Here is a 24,347-nt window from a genome sequence, read left to right as displayed (position 1 = left end):
GAGTTTGTGAATTGATACATAGATTATGGTTGTATGACTTGTATATGTTGTATGTTGTATGTTGTGTATTGTATGTTGTATGGTGTATGGTTCATGTTGTATGTTATATGTTGTATGCTAACGTCTCAGGTAAAGTGAGGGACCATGGTGGGGTATGATACGGGATAAGGCCGTTGAATGTAGAGATACCCTACCCTACATTTTACTGAGTCGTGTATGAGATTGTTATGGTGGGTATGATACAGTGATGTTACTGTTGAATATAGAGATACCCTATCCTATAACAATGGTAGGGCTGCATAGGCCCAGGTTATTATATGGGCAGATTAGGCCCAGGATATTGTAGGGCCAGGCTAGGCCGGGTTATGTAAGTAATGGCTATGATATGTCAATGTTATGGTAATTACATTATTATTTATAGTATTGATATGATTATGTTATGAATATGATACTGGAGTTATGATCTCTGTATATATGTATGGTGTGAACAATTAGTATGGACCTATATGATAAAGGTTTTCATGTGTACAGTTATTTGGCTATAGTTATAAAATAAGGTGTATGATATTGCTAAAACTTAATAAATAAATTAATGATATGTGTGATATTATATGGTATTGTATGATAAGCATTTCCTTACTGGGCTTTTAGCTCACCCCCTTACTTTCCCCCTACAGGCAATAGACAGGGAACATTGAATGTAAGTTTGATGAGTTGGGTCAGTTCTGGTATGTATACTGCGAGGGGCTATGGACGAGCAAACGGTCTAGAACGCCGGTGGAGCCTTGGTTTTGTTTTTTTTTTTATTGGGTAAAGTAATCTCAGCTCAGTGGGGTGTTACAAATTTATTTTTTTTGCACTCAACTACTTATTTTGTTTTTAATATGAATGATCATTCACATTTTTGCATATTTATTGTTAAACCCACTGTGTATTTCCAAACAGCTTTAAATCTTTTTAAATAATGCATCAAAATTAGTATTTTGTAAAATAAGGCAAAATATTGGGGCGTTACATCCATAAATAAGAGCTGCATCAGTTGGAAGTCTAAGCAGTAACAAGTTGTGGCCCTATCCACAATAGAGTCAGAATTCATGGCCACTACTGAGGAATTTAAAGAGACAATTTGGTTGCAGTGTATTTTACAAGAACTAAAGCTGCTCAAAGACAAATGGACTATCTATTCGAATAGCTTGTCATCTATTCACTTTTGCGAGAATCCAGTTCATCATGAGAAGAGTAAACACATTGACATAAGATTTTATTGGATGAGAGAGAAGATAGAAGACAAAGAGCTAGAATTGGATAAAGTTCACACAAGTGACAATCATGTTGACATGGGAACTAAGGTTCTCACTTTCAGTAAGCTAAAGAATTGTCTTAACTTATTGAACATTGGTACCTGTGAAGACCTTTAAGAGTTTACCATCATCATTGAATGAAATTTGAGACTGTTATTCTTTTAAGAGTGAAGGTGGAATTTTTGGAACTTAATCCTCCAAAATAATAATAAAAAAATTATGGCTAACTATTGGTTAAGTTAGTTGAAACTGAGCTATTTAGCTCTTTTAATTTTCAATCATAACAATTTGTTATCTTGTATGAGCTATAGTTATAAATAGCACCTCAGTCCTATTTCATTTTATATGGCTTGTACTGTGAATGTTAGAGAGAGAGAGAGAGAGAGAGAGAGTTCTTTGTGACTAAGAACTCGAAGGGTGTGTACATAAGGTTAAGAAGAACTGCGACTGTTGGTGTGTGTACTGAGAGCTCTTTAGATCTCTACCATCAGAGTTTGTAAGTTCAATTTTTTATATTGGATTAGTGATGATGGCTCTCAGCTGGAGTATGGCTAGGGATCAATTCAATCTCTAAGACCATAACCAGGATAAATTCTTGTCTTTCTTATTGCTTTTTAATTTTCTATTTAGGTTAGATACATTAATTTATTTGTATGAGTGTTTATTTGATTGTGTTTGATCTAAGTAGGTATTAGATGAATCTAATTGTTGTGTATGAATTTCTAACAAATTAGTAAAAATACTGTTTATTTTGATTCTTGCAAGTGAAGTAATAAATTACTTATCTAATGATATTCACCAATCTAATTCAGATTACATATAAGTAAACACGTCATAAATTCATTGTAAAAAAATGAATTTCCCATTTTTTTCCTCAATTCATGATTAACTAATGTAAGGTAGAATTAATCTTAATTATGATTATCAAATTAGACTCTTAGAATCGTGGAGAAATTCGCTAGCTATGCCTCAAGACACCCTAACCCATAATCGATTGATCTTAAATATGAAATCACATTGTGTGAAAGAGCAATATTGTATTTGTACTAATTGTTCACATATTCTATATATTATATAATATATAAAATAGTTTGCAATTACATAACATGTCTTCTAACCTAACTAGTCTATATTGAGTATATCACTCTTATAAATATTTTCCTTTGGGGACCTAACAAGCCCATTTCATCTTTGTGGCCAATACACACGTACACAAGGATTAATGGAAAGCCAATAAGAACATGCAATATTCTTATTTCTTTCTTTTCTTTCTTTAATTATTATTAATATTAATTTTATTATTAAGGTTTTGTGAAATTGACATGTACCTGATTAAACTGCAATGTGTATCTGAAGGTTTGTTCCTTCTAGTTCTATTCTAGCCATACTCAAAGGCCTAACTTTCATAACTTTTTTGAGTGTTACAACTCACATAGTCATCACATGGATGTTACATAATAATCACACATATATGGAAAACAAAAGAAAAAAATGACCTATAAGCTATGAGTATGTATAGCATGTACAATTTTTATATATATAGATAAAAATTAATTGCAAAGAATGGCATGAATGATGGGTTTTAATTTATTCATCATTATTTGATAAATATATATAATCCAAGTTTGAGTAGATATTTCTAAATTTTTGACCAAAAATAAATCATCATCATCATCAACTCATATATATATATATTGAGTTTAATTTGTACATTAATTTGATAAACTTTCTATTTGTAAACATTTATCAGTGTTGTGATTTGGTAATTGGCTAATCACTGATGACACCCCTTGACCTACCAAAACAAGCAAAGCCATAAATATAAATATATTTATATGATAATTGATTTTAATTTATATATCAATTCTTGGCTACTGGAATATATTAGTGGGTTTTAAGCTTTAATTGCCTTTTAAGAACATTGCTAAAGAAATTGATCCCCTCCCATTATAACAACCACCAGCATGATTAGATATTTGTGGGCCTTTAATCTCACATTATACAAAGTGATTAGACCTTCACACATTTTTGTGTTATATATATATATAAATTAAACTTAATTAATTAGCTATAATATGTTCATGGGATTTAGTTTTAATGACATTTGCAGGGGGTTACACTTACATAATGAGTGAACCAAAATTTTCTGCTTATGAGATTGATATGCTTTATTAAAATGTAATTATTATTATTATTAACCTTTTTTTTTCTTCATTCTTCTAGGATAAGTAATAGGGGTAATAAAAAAAAGGAGAAATTAATAAAAAGAGAGGTTTCGATTAGAGTCCCAACTCCCAAGTAATTAATTTGAACAGAATTAACCAACTCAGAAGTTTGTAATTGATTTACTTTTCCGATGTAATTTTCCAACTTATATCTACAATATATATGCTCATCTTTTTTGAGCAAAGAGTTTCAATAAGAAATTTAATTATGTACACATATATATATATACCAAATTTCTTATTAGATAATATTATAAGTGCAAAAGTTTCTTGTAATTAATATGAATTGATCATTCATATATATATATATAGATCATTTGTCAATAAGATAACGTTTGCACGTTACTAAAACGTACGTATATATATATATGAAACAATTTTAAAGGTCTAAAAACCTAATAGCTACATTACATAAATTATAGTTATTAATTAAGATATTGCTTCTTTCTTTCTTTCTTTACTTGTTTACATATATTATATAATTTTTCTTATATGAAAACAATTCATATAATTAATATATATTTCCCAATTCAGAAAAAACCTATATTATATAATTTTTTTTTATATGAAACCATTTCATGATCATATAATTAATATATTTCCCAATTCAGAATAAACCTATCAAACCCAAGAAAAATTAATCAAACACTCAAAACCACATATCTATATAACATCTAACACTGTGAAATATCACAGCAAACATAATAATATAATTAGCATCAATAAATTAATATCAACACAAAATTATAAAATCAAAAAAACAAAAACTTGCACTCTTTTTTCCTCTATTAATTTCATTTCAATATAGATAAACAATATATATATATATAAAATTAATTAATCCACTAATTAATTGAAATTCCAACAGAACATTAATAATCAAAAACAAAACCCCATAAAAAATAATAATGAAAACTCTTCATCTTCATCTTCAACATCATCATCATCATGAACACAACACTTATACACTTACACTTACACACATATATAATATTTATATATATAGGTTTAATTAATATTATTACATATGAAAATGATGAAGATCATAGACCATTGGATGAAGAAGGAGAAGAAGAAGAATCACAAACTACCTCATGGTGATGATGAGAAGTAGTAGTAGAAGGGGTTTGATCAGGTTCCCTTCTATGAAAATTCCTGTGACAACCACATGCGGCGCACGTTAGTGCAGCTGTGGTACCTTCAACACCACTGGCCATGAATTCTCTGCAGCCGTCCACAGCGTAACCTCCTACACCCGCCGCATGATTCTTCTGACACTCTCCATATCTCACGCTCATCACCACTCCCATGCTTCTAGAAACTTCTTCTCTTCTCACCACAACTTGCCTCTTCCTCATCACCACCACCACGATTATAATCAATTTAATTTATCTAATATATATATATATATATATATATAGATATATATAGTTCTATTATATCTATGTATCTAAGAGAGAAAGAGAAATGAGAAGAGATTAATTGGTTTTGGTGGTTTATGGTACTCAAGCTAGCTAGTACTTAGCCCTAACCCTAGATCTATATTTATAGCATGTAATGAATTAATTAATTTATTTTATTTTTTATTTTTTTAAAAAAAGAGAGACTAATTAATTAATAGTTATATAATTGGACCAAAGAAGGGGAAAAGGGCACAGTCTACGAATGACCAACCTTTTACTGTATTATTATTGATATTATTATTATTATTAGTAAAAGGGTAAAAATTTGATTAATTACTTTAGAATTTACTACCATTTAACTCGGAAATATTCTTTATGAATTGACCGTCCAACTACCCCACAAACTCATTATTTTTATTTATATATATTGTTTTAGTAGATAAAAGACGATTCTTCTTTCAAATAAGGCAAAATCTCTAAATAAGGGACTTGAGTTCAGATTAAATTTAGAAAACAATATTAATGATATTCTATTAGGCAAAAACATTAGCCTCCAATGTTACAACTGTAATATAAAATTAAATATTAAATCTAAAACAATTTATTTAATAACCAACTATAGGATTAAGACATCATCTTTAAATAGTGTTAGACACTACTGCTAGTACCTTATAGCAATACTCGCACAACACCAATCGATATAATTCGTTATTAGTAATTTCTTATAATATTTATTAAATCAAAATATCTAGAACACGATATTAAAATACACCCAATAATAATATAAGGCACTCCTTAATTAGCATTTTTTGTAAAGAAAATGTTCCTTAATTAAGGTGTTAAACATCACAAAAAGTAGCGTATTATTATATGTAACAAGCTAATAATAGTTACATGTACAACATATTAATATGATGTTAGACAACTTAAAGTATTCATTTGCATTTCTCATAAAGAAAAAAGATGTTTCTACTTTCAAAGTGATTGATTTAATATAGAATATTGTAAAACCAGCTAAGCTAGCTATAGATATATGTATATATTTATTTAATTAATTAATAATAATAAGTTGATAGTAAAGGTAGGTTTTGTGGGGTGCAGTGATACGATGTCAACAACAATTGTCTAGTTTATTGACCTAAATACAGAAAATTCGATAGCTAAGCTTGCCAACCCCCATGATCACCATAAGATTCTATACCACTTACTCACTTCTCTTCTTCTTCTTCTTCTTTATTATTATTATTATTATAAATATTACATAATAAGAGAACATACTTAATCTGATTGCATGCACTCAAAACCTTTCCATTTCTATCTAATATATTTATTAACTGATTGCTACTTCTACTTTGGACTTTCCAACCCCGTGATCATCATATATATATATATATGTTACACTACTATCAATTCATATATACTTTTATATAAATTAAATTAATCTACTTTTAATTATTTGTGCAATATATATATATGATCATGATCGTGTATATATATATATTTATTAATAATATTAAGATTATATATTAGTGCGTACTTATTTTTGAGAAATTAATATGAGCTGATAATGTTGTATTTTACTTGATTAGATGAAGAGAAACAAAAAGGGATATAGGTGTGTGATATGAGTAGAATAATAAAATGGTCCCTATTAGCTTTTTCTTCTTCCTAATTGGTCATTAATAGTACTTCAACATTTTGTATGCGATTTATATATATATATATATATATATATATATATTGTGTAGGACATGTACTGCAATATATGGGTGGCTGTGACTGTGTAAGTACATATATATATATATATATATATATTGGATTACAGACAAGAATATAGAAAATGATAAACAAATCGATCACAAAGCATATACTTACAAACTATACAGATAAATATGTGATATATTGGGGTTTACTTGACTTGGCCACTTAATTTAATATATATGAGAGAAATTTCTTTAATGGCCACAACAAAAGTTACATTTCCCCTGCTATACAAATATTAATAAACAAAAATATAGACTAACAACAACAAAATTAATTTCATTCAAATACTATAAAATAAAAACTGTCTTTAGAGTCTCATCTAATACTTCAGGTGCTAACGAAACTATTTTAGTAAAATTTAATTGACTTATTTATTTGATTTTCTCTATTTTTTTGATAATTTTTTATGGTATTTTGTATTTCAAAATATTGTGTACATTTGTTCTCCTAAAGTTAAATTTTATGAATAAAAATTTATTATTTCCACCAAAACATTCTCAGCTATATGTAATTTAATAGTTGAATTTAAATTAATTAGGAACTCATATAATTAAAGACAATTGATCGTAATGATAAAATTTTACCTTGTAAGGTGTAATATTGCTATTAGTGTAACTTAATATTAGATTTCATTTATTTTATTTTAATAAATATTATATAAAATTGTTAATTAATTACATGGCGACAGTTCATTATAGTGCTAGATACTATGGATATACCTTTTAACAATTCTCTTAAATATGCTATTACTAGGCATCTTATGGTATCATATTGATATATACAGGGCCGATCCTAGGCATAGGCAGGCTAGGCCCGTGCCTAGGGCCCACACTTTCTGGGGGCCCAAAATAAAAAATAAAAAAAAATTATTAGGCTTTTATTTAAGTAAAATTTAAGTGTATTATAAGCAACAAATATTCATAGCTTAGTTAGTTGAGGGATGGCATAATGTCCAAGGTCATGGGTTTTATGACAGTTGTCAGTAGTCCCGTGATCCGTAAGGGGAAATACCGGGTAAGTTGTGCAATCCCACATCGCCTGGGCAAGGTCAAGTGTGATGATTCTAAGGTATGGGACTACACAATTGAAGAAAGCTTAAATGGATTGATTGGTACTACCATATTAACAAGGTATATCTTGTTTTCCTGGTAGCCCATCACGAAAGAACTCCACAGTCATGACCTAGGGTAATTTTAGGATGGGTGACCTCCTGGAAGTTTCCTTAGGAAAAATTTAATTCGTCTCGGGCCTATATATTTTTCAGGGTCGGCCCTGTTGATATTGCGTGTTATATGAGTGATTAGTAGTTTCTTATATTATTTATTAAATCAAAATATGTGTAAGTACTCGATATTAATTTGCATCAATAATAATATATCACATAATACCATAAAATACCCCTAACCATTTTTCATATTTAAATGAATATTATACTTTGTCACTGTTTTAGTTGTAAAAATTAATTAATAAAGTGAGACCCCATTTTATTATTTTGATGTGTATATATGGATATTGATTATTGTACAACATATCATTGAGTTGAGTGTATAAAATGAGTGTGAGCCAATCATTTGTAATAAGCAATGCTTCAACACGCCCTTAAATCAAACTCAATACATGACTACATGTCATCAATTTTAATCATTGATTTAAGGCTAATTAAGATTTTTACCCTTTAAATTTTGACATGTATCAAATCATGTCCCTTGAACTTTTTAAGGTCGTGAAAAATGATCCTGAACTATTGAGATTATTGGATTTAAGGACTTTTATCCAATTTTAGTAAAAAAAAAGTCTAACATGGATCAAAGTTCAAGGGGCATGATTTATTTATGTAAAAGTTCGAGAGTTATGATTTGGTAGATATCAAAATTTGGGGAGCATGCATAGTTTAGTACATAAACTGTGACAGTCAGTAGTCCTGTAATCCGTAAGGAAAAACATTGGGTATGTTGTACAATCCCACACTGCCTGGATAATGTCAAGTGGAATGATTCTAAGACTGTGTAGGTATGGGACAATACAGTTAAAGAGGGCTTAAAGAGATTAATTGGTACTACCTAGATCAACTTTTTTCTTCAAATTCATATTCTTAAAAAATATACCTATCAAATAAAAATTAATTATATTTTAAATATTATGATAAAAAAATTATATGAAATTTTATTAGAAAATAATAAAAAATTATATACATGATTTAGAAAAAAATATGAAAATAAAATCAAAATAAGTATTGAAATTAACATAAAATAATGTGAAGAAAAAAATTTAAAAATTATTAAGAGTAATTTTTAAAAATTATTTAAGTTTATTTTGTTTAATAATGAGATATACTTATCATGGGGCGCAAATAGAACTCCCCTTATATAAAAATTAATAAACTATAATAATTAGTGACACTAAAGTAAATAAATAAGTTTATTTTAAAATAGTTTACAAATTAATCACACATGCTATACAATCGACTAAAGTTGTGACTGAAAAATATTATGAAGTCTTTGTTATTACTAAAAATTTGACACTAAAAGTATTAATTACAAAAATTGAAATTAGTTATATAACAAAAATTATCACTAGAAGATAACTTTTATTATTATAAGATTGGTTTGATTTGATAGGTTTATTTTATTTTAATCAATTAGAAAAGAATTAATATTAAAAGACTTTATCGCTTTAATATTAATCACCATATTTTTGTCAAATTTAATTTCTCTTCCATTGATCTTATAATTGATAAGACTACAAATAAATCTATGTCAATCTTTATTTTTTTTTCTCTCATAATTAATATTATTATTAATGATTATATCTTGCCTTTCTTTTCTTTCTATCGACATCCATAGTTAGGTCCCATAGCTTAATTAGTATATCAAAGAAGAAGTTTGTAAATCTATGTAAATAACAAAATGAAAAATAGAAATGCAAGTATATATATATATATATATATATATATATATATTATAAGGAAATGTAAGTAAATATTGATGTGTTGTAATTAAATTTGTTATTGAATGAGGTTTATTTATTTTATTTTTTTTTGTGCTTAGGATGGAATATATATTTATATAAATATATATATATCTCGAATTTTGAAGAAAATAAGTAAAGGTAAAGACTTTCATTTTCATGAGAGATGTAATAAATCTTTGTATATAACACTCACTTATATTTTCCTAATGATGTTATTTTCTTTATTTTATGGAGATTTTAAGTCGATTTATATGATGATACGAGGTTTCAAGCTTTTTGCTAAGATTTTGGGGTGACACTTATTTGTTCGTGATATGCTTATTAGGCCCAAATAGCAGTGCTTCAAAAAAGAGTTTTCAAGAGGATTAATGCAATATGTAGAGCCTTCATTCAAAAGAAAGCAACTAATTTTGATATTATATAGTAATATCTTGAGCTTTACATTGTTCAAAATTTCTTTAGGGATAGGGTTTGGATTAGATTAGAAATTGGACCATCATCGTATTTCAGGATTAAGAAGAAAAAGTTTTAGAATTAAGGTAAAAAAAATGTTAAACTAAAATCAACCTTAATGTATTGTTATGTTCTCTCGCGAGTTCTTGCCATTCAAAAATGAAAAAGAGAAGTTAAAAAGAGGAAGATATGAGAAATCAATATAAGGAAGAAAATGGTGAAGAAAAAGTGTACCCAATAGAATTTTGGATAAAATTAATAAAAATTACATTTTTTTTTTACAATAATAAAAATATAGATTCTTAAAATTGTTCTATTTGTTAAGATTTATAAAACACTTAAGAAATATATATTACAAATCTAAACATAGTCCTAAAAGTGCTTTAATATACAAAATCTTAAATCATAAATCTGTAGAACATTTGTTAAATTAAAGAAGAATAAGATAAGAGATGAGCGGAAGTACTAACTTGAAGCTATTGTTGGAGATTGCATAGAAAGTTATGATCTTCCAAGAATATATGATCTTTCTAAAGTATTTTATCTGATGGGGAAAGAGAGAATACAAAAACCCTAGAGTGTTTCTTGAGGACCACTACTTATTTATAAGCTCATTATATAATGAGTTTTGGATATTTATAACTTGGTTCCTCAACAAATTATAAATTAACTTATAGTATGTGCACATTATTTTAATGACAATTTAATGCTCTTTTGATATACATAACATAATTGGTCACTTAATTTTATATCACACTTTATAATAGTATATACATTATACATATGTACCCACAATAAGATTTTAATCTCAACACTATTTGTAATAAACTTTTAATTTGAGTCATGCATGCGACTTGTTACATTAATGTCAAAAACACTCATAATCATTACAAGAAATGTCACTTTTGCCAGCACTTTTTTGTGCTGGCAAAATGAAATTTACTTCTGATGTGTTGGCAGGGATTGGCAAATCAACCTTGGTATTAAAACTTTTGTCGGCACAAAATAAAAAATGCTGGCGAAAATAACTTTTTCCAGCACGTAAATGTACTGGTAAAAGTTTGATTTTTGATACTATAAATGTTCACTGGTAAAACTTTAAATTTGCCAGCATAGTTTGCCGAATTCGCTCGTAAAACTTACTTAATTTTCTTAGAACGACATTGAAAGCAATCGAGCAATCCACTAGTACGAAGGTTTTCACGATGGTAACTTGTCAGGATTTTTCTCCCATGGTGAGTGTTGAATCTATCGTGCCCAAGGGCTGGACGGAGTCTCTTATGCCCCTGAAAAAGCTTATAAAAAAATTTTTAATTATTAATAAAGAGTTGAATATTTTGATATATGTATGAAAGTTAAATTATTAAAATTTATATATAAATATCGAAAAAAAATTATTTATATATGAGACTGTGACTTGTAGCTGTAACGTCCCCGCTTCAAGCCTCCATTGGGTCCTTACACCCACGGAATGAATGGCTCTTATACACGAATACGTCACTCTGGTTGTTTCATGGACTGATGACTGACCCTACAGATCAACACGAGTGTTTCCAGTGTACTTTGTCCTCACTCGCATGCTTCCTGGGAAAACTTCCCAGGAGGTCACCCATCCTTAAATTACCCCAGGTCAAGCACGCTTAACTGTGGAGTTCTTTCGAGATGGGCTACCGAAAAACAAGATGCACCTTGTTAGATAGGTAGTACCAATCAATCCATTTAAGCCCTCTTCAACTGTGTAGTCCCATACCTACACAGTCTCAGAATCATCCCACTTGACCTTTCCCAGGCGGTGTGGGATTGCACAGCTTACCCAGTGTTTCCCCCTTACGGATCACGGGACTACTGACTGTCACAGTAGCTGTACAAAGAATTAAGATCACTTAGCTATGAGTAAAACAGTCAGCATCATATTAAAGTATGGAATCTTTTGTAATATCCGCTAACTCCGAAAGGGTATTTTTGTAATTTTATTTAGTTGAGAGTATTTTTTTTTTTTTTTATTTTACATATTTATGGATTTAAATATGTATGGGATTATTTTTATGATAATATAATATTTGATTTTATTGGCATGTGCATAATGCCTAATAGATACATATGTGTGGATATTGTTATATGGGTATATTATTATTATTATTATTATTATTATTATTATTATACGTATTATTATTATTATTATTATTATTATTATCATTATTATTATTATTATTATTATTATTATTATTATTATTATTATCATTATCATTATTATTATTATTATTATTATTATTATTATTAATATTATTAACAGTTATATATATATATATGCGATACGTATACGAATAAATCGAAACCGAACTCCTATTTTGGTGGAATGGGAATCGCTCCACTTCGGTTCAATGCGATATTTTGCTTGGGTTTAAACACGATAGAAATTAGGTTTTAAACTCTATTTTTCGTTCACCCAAAACAGAGAACCAACGAGAGAGAGAGAGAGCACGTATACGGCGTATACGGTACCGAAAACTTTCGTTTCTTCAAGCGGAGTGAAACCTGGGTGAACGTGGGGGTTTGGGATCACTTATATACGACCTAAGGAAGCTTTTTAACGTGGTATAAGGGGCGGAAGTCGTCGTTTTGAGATTCGCCATTTTTGAAGCTTCAAAGGTGCGGCTTAGTTACGGACTCAAATTCGAACGTGTTTAAGCTTGTTCTTGGGTCAAGGGAGGTTATATTTGAGTGCATGGGACCCTAAGGATTGTTTTTGACGTAAGAAAACGAAGCTTTAACGTCCAAAACGAAAATCCAAAATTTTGACTCCATTAAAGGCGGTACACCGCCAACGAAGAAGACAACCCCGATCTGCCTTCTCGGACCACTTTTCTTGATTGTTTTGAGGTCCTGAGCATTGTGGAGAGCTTCCCCAATCGAAAGGACGCTTCAAGAGCCATCGGAGACAAAGTTACACTTTACCGGCGACGAAACCGACGAGAACGCCGGCGACCGCGTTCTGACCGTTTCTGAGGATCTTGTTCTCAACAAGGAAATTCGTTGAGGTGCTCGAGGTAGCAAGTGTGGTCTTAGCAACTGAGGTAAGAAGAGTGGACATCTGTACACAGGGTGTATGTTATGCATACAACTTGGGTTGGTTTGTTATTTAATTTGATAGTGTTGTGATTTCCTTATATTTTGTGAGCATCATTAGCATGAGAATAATATTAGGGTCTTGCTGCTTGTGTGAGCATAACACTTGCAGATTATAACATTATCATGGGTGAGTACAACTTATGGTAATTAATTGCCCTGTTGGATGCCAAGTGTGAGAATAACACAAGGCAGGGCAGTTTACCTCATGTCTGATCAACATGAGTGTATAGTTGATTATCGTATGTGAGTATAATGTGCGATATGAGACATGATTGGTGCATGTGAGAACAACATGCGTTGTGGTTATATTTATGGAATGTGAATTACTGTTGATTAATATTAAAGAGCAAATTATGTCAAGTAACTAGTTAGGAGGGTTATGTCCTACATAGCTCTTCTTACTGGGCGTTAGCTCACGGGTACTCTGTGTGCAGGTAAGGGTAAGGCTAAGCAGTGAGAATGAAGAGCTCGAGGCGTGGACCGCATGTTAGGGGGCTGGCACAGTATTTTGCTTTTAATGTTTTTAACTGCTAAACATTTTGGAACTATTATTTTGACTTAACTAGTTCTTATTTAAGTTTACAGTACTAAAAGTATTTTGTTTTAAACAATGAGATCTCATGCTTGGATATTTTTCAATAAAGCAGTATTTGATTGTCTTTATCTTATTAAATTATTTTATACGGACTATCCTATGTGACATCTCGGGAAATCGGGGTGTTACAATATGGTATCAGAGCAATACGGTCCTAAAGAATGTGGTTAGCCCTAACATGTAAAGTTCACCGCCATGAGACGAGCTCGACTCACTGTACTGTAAGTGGTTATTACTTATAATTAAGTTGCCTTAAATTTCTGCATGCGAGAGGGTAACATTATTTTCATGTAAAATTGATGATCAAAATGATCTTGATGTGTATTGGTTTGTGTGGTTCAGGAGTTTAGAAATGCCTCCTAGAAGGTCAGTTAGAGTGGGTCGAGGTCGAGGTCGAGGTCGAGGGCAAGGCCAAGGCCGAGATGATGGAGGGATCAATGAACCACCTCAAGCACCACAGGGATGGGAAGAGCGCATTGCCGCACTGGAAGGAATCATTCATAGGCAGGACGAAGAACTTCGTCGGGCGAGACGTCAACCGAGCCGCCGGTCAAATCGGGCAAGATGCGGAAAATAGAGACCCACCAAGTGCGGTGGTATATCCTGCTACGGAGAGGCTAGACATGAGTTGTTAGCGAGAGAGATTTCGAAAACAACACCCACCTGAGTTTGAGGGAGGCATAGACCCGGTAGTGGCTGAGGAGTGGATAAGTCGCATAGAAAGCATTTTGCAGATGCTAAGGGTGGATGGGAATGACCGAGTGAAGTGTGCATCTTACATGCTGAGGAAAGATGCTCGTATCTGGTGGGAGGTGGTGGAACAAACAAAGGATGTAGATACCATGAACTGGAACGATTTCAAAAGGGTCTTTAATGAGAAGTATTATAACTCAAATAGCGGTTCTAGCGAAGAAGGTCGATGAATTCTTTGGGTTAGTCCAAGGGAGTCTTCTTGTGATCGAGTATGCACAAAAATTTGATAGATTGGCGAAATTTGCTCCGGATCCGGTACTCTGCGATAGAGTGCGAGCACATCGATTTGTGGAAGGCCCGAAACCAATGGTTGCTCGAGATGTGGAAATTGTGTCAAGGGGTCAATTCGGCTATGCTCAAGTTGTCGAAATGGCTCTTACGGGCGAGCGGAGTGAAAACAAAATTTGGAAGGAAAATGCGCCAGAGAGAATCTAAGAAAGGTGGAGCCAATTCTAATGACCACAAGAAACGGGGACGGGACCGGTCAGGGCGGCCAAGTCAAGACAAGAGGTACAAAAGTGATAACGACCAACGATTTAATGGCGGCGGTGGGCGAACCATTCCGTAATGCCCTAAATGTACCAAACGTCATCTCGGTGAGGGTCGCGCAAAATCATGCTACAAATGTGGAAAAGAAGGACACATCAAACGCAATTGCCCACCGTGGGGACGGGCGGGAACGAGAGCGGGAACCCAAGAAAGATGACAAGTATGTTCCGGCCGAGTTTTTGCCATCACTCAAGCGAAGCCGAGGCCGGTCCTTCGGTTGTATCGGGTCGGATTCCTATGGCCAACACCACTTGTAAAGTTTTGTTTGATTACGGTGCAACTCATTCCTTTATTGCTAGCACAATTGTAAATCATATAAATGCACCGAGTGAATTATTTACCGTGGGGTTTGGGACCATGTTACCATGCGGGGAGGTTGTAATCTCTGAAGTTGGCTTAGGGGTATACTGTCGGGATAGATGGTAGAGAATTATTTGTAGACCTGATTGTATTAGATTTATTTGATTTTGATGTAATCTTGGGCATGGATTTTCTTACCAAATATGGAGCATCAATTGACTGCAAGCAAAAGAAAGTTGTTTTCACACCAGAAGATGGAGAGACTTTCGAGTTCGGGGGTAGGAAAGAAACCCCGCACTCCTATTATTTCGGCAATGAAGGCTGGGCAACTATTGCAGCGTGGGTGCTTAGGGTATCTAGTTAATGTGGTTGATGACACCAAGAAAATTGAAAGAAAGCCGGAGGAAACACGGGTAGTTGCTGAGTTTCTTGATGTATTTCCGGAAGGAGTTACCCGGGTTACCACCACACGGAGAAATCGAATTTGTGATAGAATTAGTGCCCGGAACAGCACCAGTTTCCCGCGCACCATATAGGATGGCACCATCGGAATTGAAAGAACTCAAAATACAGTTGGAAGAATTGCTTAAGTTAGGGTTTATCAGACCTAGCTACTCTCCGTGGGGCGCACCAGTTCTATTTGTTAAAAAGAAAGACGGTACTATGAGAATGTGCATAGATTACCGAGAATTGAACAAGGTGACTATAAAGAATCGGTACCGCCGAGGATTGACGACTTGTTTGACCGGCTTCAAGGGAAAAAGGTGTTTTCTAAGATTGATCTTCGTTCGGGGTATCATCGGCTAAGAATCAAAAATGAAGATATACCGAAGACTGGCCTTCGTAACGAGATACGGGCATTATGAGTTCATGGTGATGTCATTTGGACTTACAAATGCCCCGGCGGCTTTTATGGACCTCATGAACCGAGTCTTCAAGGAATATCTGGATCAGTTTGTCATTGTATTCATAGATGATATATTGATTTATTCTAAGACAGAGGAGGAACATGAGGAGCACTTACGCTTGACCTTGCAGCGACTAAGAGAACATCAATTGTATGCCAAGTACAAAAAATGTGAGTTCTGGTTGTCCGAGGTTGCATTTTTGGGCCACATTGTCACTAACGGGGGAATAAAAGTAGATCCTGCCAAGGTTCTTTGCGGTGAAAGAATGGCCTAGACCAAAGACCGCCTCAGAGGTTCGAAGCTTTTTGGGTTTAGCAGGCTATTATAGAAGGTTTGTTGAGGGGTTCTCAAAGATAGCCACACCCTTAACAGAATTAACTAGGAAGAATCTAAAATTTTCCTGGTCAGACAAGTGTGAGCAAAGCTTCCAAGAGTTGAAGAATAGACTTATCTCAGCACCAATCCTCAGTTTACCAACAGAAGAGGGACAATTTACGGTATATTGTGATGCATCTAAACAAGGGTTGGGTTGTGTTCTAATGCAAGAAGGGAAGGTAATTGCTTACGCTTCAAGGCAATTAAAAGAATACGAACAGAGATACCCGACACATGACCTAGAGTTAGCCGCAGTAGTTTTTGCACTAAAAATGCAAGGCGTCATTATCTCTATGGAGTGAAATGTGAAATCTACACCGATCATAAGAGTTTAAAGTACTTTTTCACCCGAGAGAGAGTTAAACATGAGGCGAGAGGAGATGGTTGGAGCTAGTCAAAGACTACGACTGCGAGATAATGTACCATCCCGGTAAAGCCAATGTGGTAGCGGATGCACTCAGCCGTAGAGGTCCCGGACTAGTTTCCACTTTACAAGGAGTATCAAGGGAATTAGTGGAAGACATGGAACGAGCTGGTATAGAATTTATTACAGGGCAACTTGCAAAGGTCACACTTAAATCCACTTTGTTAGAAAGAATTAAGGAGGGGCAGACGACAGATCAAAAGCTCAGTGAACTAAAGCAAGAAATATTGAATAGTAACGCCAAAGATTATGAAATATCAGACACGGGATTAATTCGGTTCAAGGGACGAATTTATGTGCCCGATAATGATGAGCTCAAGAAGGGGATATTGGTAGAAGCTCATACTACACCTTATTCAGTTCATCCCGGGACCACTAAAATGTACCATGACCTAAAAGCATTGTATTGGTGGCCTGGTATGAAAAAGGATGTAGTTGAATTTGTGGCCAAATGCTTAACATGTCAACAAGTTAAAGCAGAGCATCAAAGACCAGCGGGATTGTTACAACCACTGAAGCTCCCTGAATGGAAGTGGGAAGAGATTTCCATGGATTTTGTGACTGGATTACCTAAGACTACAAAGCAACATGACGCCATTTGGGTAGTCGTCGATAGGTATACAAAATCTGCCCATTTTCTACCAGTACGCATGACTTACTCCATGGACCATTTTGCTGAACTTTATGTGAATGAGATTGTGAGATTAAATGGGGCACCGTATTCTATTGTTTGTGATCGAGATGCTCGGTTCACTTCGTTTTTTGGGAAAGCTTACGAGAGAGCAATGGGAACTCGATTGAAGTTCGACCGCATATCATCCAGAGACAGATGGTCAGACTGAGAGAACAAATCAGATCTTGGAAGATATGTTGAGGGCATGTGTGATAGATTTCCAAGGATCATGGAGCAAATACCTGCCTTTGATTGAATTTTCTTACAACAACAGCTATCAGTCTACTATCGGGGTAGCACCCTATGAGATGTTGTATGGGAGAAAATGCAGGTCTCCACTGCATTGGGATGAGTTGGGAGAGAACAAACTCCTAGGGCCAGATGCAGTTCAGCACACCAACGAAGCTATTCAAAAGATCAGGGCTAGAATGATCACAGCTCAGAGCAGACAGAAATCTTATGCAGACCTGAAGCGGAGAGACATTGAGTTCGAAGTGGGTGATCATGTGTTTCTTCGAGTGACACCACGAAAAGGACTCTCGGTGAAGAGATTTGGCAAGAGAGGGAAACTAAGTCCTAGATATGTTGGTCCATTTCAGATATTGGATAGAGTGGGCAGTGTAGCTTATAGAATAGCTTTACCGCCATCATTATCTGGGGTGCATAATGTATTTCATGTATCTCAACTCCGGAAATATGTGTCAGACCCATCGCATGTTTTGAGCTATGAAACACTGGGTTTGCAGGAAGATTTGTCCTACAATGAACGTCCGGTGAAGATTCTTGATCAAAAGGATAGGATTTTGAGAAATAAGACAATTACCCTGGTGAAAGTCCTATGGAGAAACAAAGGTGGCCGAGGAAGCTACTTGGGAGCTTGAATCTGATATGCGAGAACAATATCCAGAATTATTTGAGTAAAATTTCGGGACGAAATTTTCTTTTAGAGGGGGATAATTGTAATATCCGCTAACTCCGAAAGGGTATTTTTGTAATTTTATTTAGTTGAGAGTATTTTTTTTTTTTTTTATTTTACATATTTATGGATTTAAATATGTATGGGATTATTTTTATGATAATATAATATTTGATTTTATTGGCATGTGCATAATGCCTAATAGATACATATGTGTGGATATTGTTATATGGGTATATTATTATTATTATTATTATTATTATTATTATTATTATACGTATTATTATTATTATTATTATTATTATTATTATTATTATTATCATTATTATTATTATTATTATTATTATTATTATTATCATTATCATTATTATTATTATTATTATTATTATTATTATTATTATTAATATTATTAACAGTTATATATATATATGCGATACGTATACGAATAAATCGAAACCGAACTCCTATTTTGGTGGAATGGGAATCGCTCCACTTCGGTTCAATGCGATATTTTGCTTGGGTTTAAACACGATAGAAATTAGGTTTTAAACTCTATTTTTCGTTCACCCAAAACAGAGAACCAACGAGAGAGAGAGAGAGCACGTATACGGCGTATACGGTACCGAAAACTTTCGTTTCTTCAAGCGGAGTGAAACCTGGGTGAACGTGGGGGTTTGGGATCACTTATATACGACCTAAGGAAGCTTTTTAACGTGGTATAAGGGGCGGAAGTCGTCGTTTTGAGATTCGCCATTTTTGAAGCTTCAAAGGTGCGGCTTAGTTACGGACTCAAATTCGAACGTGTTTAAGCTTGTTCTTGGGTCAAGGGAGGTTATATTTGAGTGCATGGGACCCTAAGGATTGTTTTTGACGTAAGAAAACGAAGCTTTAACGTCCAAAACGAAAATCCAAAATTTTGACTCCATTAAAGGCGGTACACCGCCAACGAAGAAGACAACCCCGATCTGCCTTCTCGGACCACTTTTCTTGATCGTTTTGAGGTCCTGAGCATTGTGGAGAGCTTCCCCAATCGAAAGGACGCTTCAAGAGCCATCGGAGACAAAGTTACACTTTACCGGCGACGAAACCGACGAGAACGCCGGCGACCGCGTTCTGACCGTTTCTGAGGATCTTGTTCTCAACAAGGAAATTCGTTGAGGTGCTCGAGGTAGCAAGTGTGGTCTTAGCAACTGAGGTAAGAAGAGTGGACATCTGTACACAGGGTGTATGTTATGCATACAACTTGGGTTGGTTTGTTATTTAATTTGATAGTGTTGTGATTTCCTTATATTTTGTGAGCATCATTAGCATGAGAATAATATTAGGGTCTTGCTGCTTGTGTGAGCATAACACTTGCAGATTATAACATTATCATGGGTGAGTACAACTTATGGTAATTAATTGCCCTGTTGGATGCCAAGTGTGAGAATAACACAAGGCAGGGCAGTTTACCTCATGTCTGATCAACATGAGTGTATAGTTGATTATCGTATGTGAGTATAATGTGCGATATGAGACATGATTGGTGCATGTGAGAACAACATGCGTTGTGGTTATATTTATGGAATGTGAATTACTGTTGATTAATATTAAAGAGCAAATTATGTCAAGTAACTAGTTAGGAGGGTTATGTCCTACATAGCTCTTCTTACTGGGCGTTAGCTCACAGGTACTCTGTGTGCAGGTAAGGGTAAGGCTAAGCAGTGAGAATGAAGAGCTCGAGGCGTGGACCGCATGTTAGGGGGCTGGCACAGTATTTTGCTTTTAATGTTTTTAACTGCTAAACATTTTGGAACTATTATTTTGACTTAACTAGTTCTTATTTAAGTTTACAGTACTAAAAGTATTTTGTTTTAAACAATGAGATCTCATGCTTGGATATTTTTCAATAAAGCAGTATTTGATTGTCTTTATCTTATTAAATTATTTTATACGGACTATCCTATGTGACATCTCGGGAAATCGGGGTGTTACATCTTTAATCAATATTTACTAGTACGGTTCACTGATGCCTGTTTTTCAGTGCAAGTAATCTTGGTTCAGATTATGGATGTAGTATGACATCAAAGTGAATGTGCTGTATATAATAGAGATTATATATAACAAGGACTGAGGACTGATATGAATGAAGATGTCTTTATCTAACATGTCGTTTACTATAAAGACCTAATTCATATCATAATGATGATCAATAGTAGATCGACCTAAATCTTTGTAATATCTCGATAATCCTAATAGTAAATAATTAGAATTTATATTATATTTTAAATTAATCAAGTAATAAATAGGAATATAAGTCTAGAGTTAAACATAAATTTTAAATAATAATGATAATAAAATTACTATATTTGAAATACCATTAGGGTATTTAAATATAATTCTACTTTTTAGATTTTTTTACTTTCAATTTTATGAGATTTTCAAAAGTAACATTTTAGTTGCTTACGATGCATAAAAACAATACCAAATAATAATTACTTTTTCATTAAAAAGATTATTTTTAAATAATATTATATCGTATATTGGTTACATGATTTCAATTAGTTCTTAAAATTATGATTTTATATAAAAAATAAATATATATTTAGGCCCTTGGGTTGAGTGGGCCTTAGGCGCAAGTTTAGCCCGCGTTAGCCCAAACCCGACCCAATGAATGTTACTATATATTTTACTTTTGAAATTATATTAAAGAAACTAATGAATCATTATAAAGTATATATAAAAAGTGATCATTCTTATTAGCAAAATAGCATAGTCATATAAGTTTAAGACATCATTTAGTTACCATATTAGTTTTTTTTTTTAGCAATCTATCAAAATTTTGTAATTACATTTTTTTATTAGAATGTCATCTCATAACTTTTAAATTTAAAATATGAAGTTAATTTGTCGTTATATTGAATTTTTGTTTGTGTAAAATTTGGTTACTTTTTTTTGGTTAACAAAAATATAAAAGAAATTAAAAACTAACTTCGATTTCAAATAATTTCTCTAGCGACCATAAATGTAAGCAGTGATAGTACTATTATTTAGCTCAAACAACTAATAGGTTCGCCATATTAATTTCACAAATAAATAAAAATTGGGAAATACGTTGATGGGTTTGTAAGGTTGGAATTATCTATATATATATATTAAAATTTGACCAAAGTCTATACTATTAGAGAAGATGAAATTTTAGGGTTAGAAAAAAGAATAAGAATTAATATGAAGTTTAAGAAGATAACAAAGATCAAAGTATCATCTTTTCAACTTGCAAAATAAATATTTCCAAATGGACATATAAGTATGAAAATATGTTATTAATTGGTTTTAATTTATTAATATCTTAATACGAGAGACCTTAATTATAATTATTTCAAATTAATTTTGTGGTGGTGAAATGATAGAATATTGTGTTTATGTGAAAAGAAAATAGAAGAAGAAGAAAAAAAAAACTGATAGTAGGGATAAATTGAGTCGATGGAGACTTTATGATTGTGTTATTAGAAGATATATATAAATATATATATAAAATGAAAGGTAAAAGACATTTTGCCTCTCACCAACCCAACCCACATTTTGTGATGCCCAATCAAAAGGGGTTTGTGATTATGGCTGTTGGGGTCCTTAATTTCCTTTCTCATAAAGAATCTTAAGCCTTCTTAATCACACATTAATATGAAGATAATATTAGTTGAAATAAAAATAAATGTGAATATTTTTGATGAATAATTGAAAAAGCTCAAATGGTATTGTGTTAGCTTAAATAAGGAAATATTGTGTATATATATTTATAAGTTGATGCGTGCAACTGACCAAGAAGATTCGTATATATAAATAAATAAATAAATATATTCTTTTGCAGTGATGAAAAGAATATGATGAAATCTTTGTTTCAAATAGAGTAAGATGCCTCATTACATTGGACCACAACATGTCTATTCTAATTTTTAAGGATCATTCCACAATTATTATTACTCATCTGCAATGTGTAGCCACACATACACATTTACATATACATATTCATACATTTATATATATGCATATAATAATTAAGCTTCAAGGATTTTTTTTTTCTTTTTGTTTCACCTCACCTTTTCCTTTTTCCTTTTATTAGGTATTTGTTTTTTTGATATATATATTTTTATAATTGCATATGGTGAAAAATGAATAAATACTAATTATAATTGGAAATCAAACCTGTCATGATAAAGTTATAACATACCATGAGTATTGAATTTTCGAAAGAAAAGACATTGAATTAATCAAACCAACTTGATTAGAAACTAGAAATAGAATGTATATATAATATTTATATACATATATAATTAGTTTGATTGTATCAAAAGAAAAGATATAAAATTACTCCAACCAACTTGATTAGAATATACAAATATTATGTTTAATTTATATGAAATATTATTATTATTATTATTATTATTATTATTATTATTATTATTATTATTATTATTATTATTATTATTAGAGTTTTATTTAACCCCACAAACTAAGTACACTCTAATATTAAAAAATAAAATTAAGAAAAATTTATATAATTGACCAAAATTTTGAAAAAAAAAATACAAATATATGTCAACACTAAACTTTCTTATTTGTAAAAATACAATTTCGATAAAAATAATAAACCACTTCTTTTGATTATTTTATAATTTATTTATAATTGTATTGTAGTTATCATAAAGATAATTTTTTGATTATTTTTTTTTTGTTATTTTATAGTTTATTTTGTAGTTGTCCTAAGATTGATTTTTAGTTGTTTTCTTATTTTTTGTTGAGAAAATTGTATTTTTGTAAAAAAAAAACTTTAAGTTGTAAAATTATAAATAAAATATAAAAAATGATATTTTTGAAAATTCCTTCAAATTAATTTCATAAGATCACTTTTAATATTTTTTAGCTTTCCTTTTCATAATATTTTGGGTTAATTTGAATAATTAATTTATAATCTTTTTTTTTTTTTTATGAATCAAGTGATGTTTCAATACTCCATATCTCAATTTGTACAATCTACAAGCATTCTTAAATTAGAGGACCTTTAAGAAGCTATAATATTTACATTGTGTCAAACCGTACTTCATCACTGTTAGAAATTTTTTTTTTGGCCATATACATGAAATTCGACCTTTAGTTACATTCTTAATTTGAGTAATTACTGCGTTGCTATTTTCAACTTTGTTTTCCCGAAACTTGGTGTTTCGAGTACACCGGATAGTGTACACCAGGACTGCTAGTGCAGCAACCAAAGTGGACTTCTTAAATTTGCTCATTTTTGCTTTACCTAGCCACTTGACAGCACTTACCAAGGAGGTAGAGTTCATGTTACAATGAAACCAATTTCGTTTGGTTTAAGCAATCCTGTGAAAAGGAGCAAGCAAAAAATAGATGATCCACCGATTGCTCTTCATTGCTGCAGAACAAACATGTATCTAATTAAGTATTGAACTTTATAGCCTATTTTTAGTCTTGAGTCTCTTAAGCATAGCCAACCACAAAATAAAGCTGTGCTTGGGAGAGTTAAGTCGACTCCACACAATGACAAGCCAATGCTCTTTAGTTACTGCAGGGACAAGTTTTTTATATCCTTGTGCAATCTGATGCTTGCTCCT

General features: G+C 32.1%; 2 protein-coding genes and 2 long non-coding RNA genes across 4 annotated transcripts; 3 read left to right on the top strand and 1 right to left on the bottom strand.

Moving 5' to 3' along the window:
• Positions 1–4,350: 4,350 nt before the first annotated feature.
• LOC115700484 (mini zinc finger protein 2) lies at positions 4,351–5,048 on the bottom strand. Its single transcript, XM_030628026.2, has one exon. It carries the CDS (start codon positions 4,882–4,884, stop codon positions 4,570–4,572), a length of 315 nt encoding a protein of 104 aa, XP_030483886.1. The 5' UTR covers positions 4,885–5,048; the 3' UTR covers positions 4,351–4,569.
• Positions 5,049–12,407: 7,359 nt separating this feature from the next.
• On the top strand, positions 12,408–13,926 carry LOC133030359 (uncharacterized). The gene is made up of 2 exons (XR_009684199.1): positions 12,408–13,190; positions 13,680–13,926. It is a non-coding gene; the product is annotated as an uncharacterized LOC133030359 (long non-coding RNA).
• Positions 13,927–17,142: 3,216 nt separating this feature from the next.
• Positions 17,143–18,703, top strand: LOC133030662 (uncharacterized). The gene is made up of 3 exons (XM_061103475.1): positions 17,143–17,260; positions 17,621–17,981; positions 18,154–18,703. Exons 1-3 carry the CDS (start codon positions 17,143–17,145, stop codon positions 18,701–18,703), a joined length of 1,029 nt encoding a protein of 342 aa, XP_060959458.1.
• Positions 18,704–19,151: 448 nt separating this feature from the next.
• On the top strand, positions 19,152–20,669 carry LOC133030358 (uncharacterized). Its single transcript, XR_009684198.1, has 2 exons — positions 19,152–19,933; positions 20,423–20,669. It is a non-coding gene; the product is annotated as an uncharacterized LOC133030358 (long non-coding RNA).
• Positions 20,670–24,347: the final 3,678 nt, after the last annotated feature.

This window comes from Cannabis sativa, chromosome 8 (genome assembly GCF_029168945.1).
Source record: "Cannabis sativa cultivar Pink pepper isolate KNU-18-1 chromosome 8, ASM2916894v1, whole genome shotgun sequence".
NCBI classification, from domain to species: domain Eukaryota; kingdom Viridiplantae; phylum Streptophyta; class Magnoliopsida; order Rosales; family Cannabaceae; genus Cannabis; species Cannabis sativa.
This window is presented reverse-complemented; position numbering and strand designations above follow the sequence as displayed.

Coding starts and splice junctions, on each gene's coding strand:
- LOC115700484 (XM_030628026.2), bottom strand. CDS start 4,884: ATGAGGAAGAGGCAAGTTGTGGTGAGAAGAGAAGAAGTTTCTAGAAGC.
- LOC133030662 (XM_061103475.1), top strand. CDS start 17,143: ATGTACCATCCCGGTAAAGCCAATGTGGTAGCGGATGCACTCAGCCGT. Junction 17,261..17,620: donor GGAAGACATGGAACGAGCTG/GTATAGAATTTA, acceptor CATGTCAACAAG/TTAAAGCAGAGCATCAAAGA. Junction 17,982..18,153: donor ATATCATCCAGAGACAGATG/GTCAGACTGAGA, acceptor GAGAAAATGCAG/GTCTCCACTGCATTGGGATG.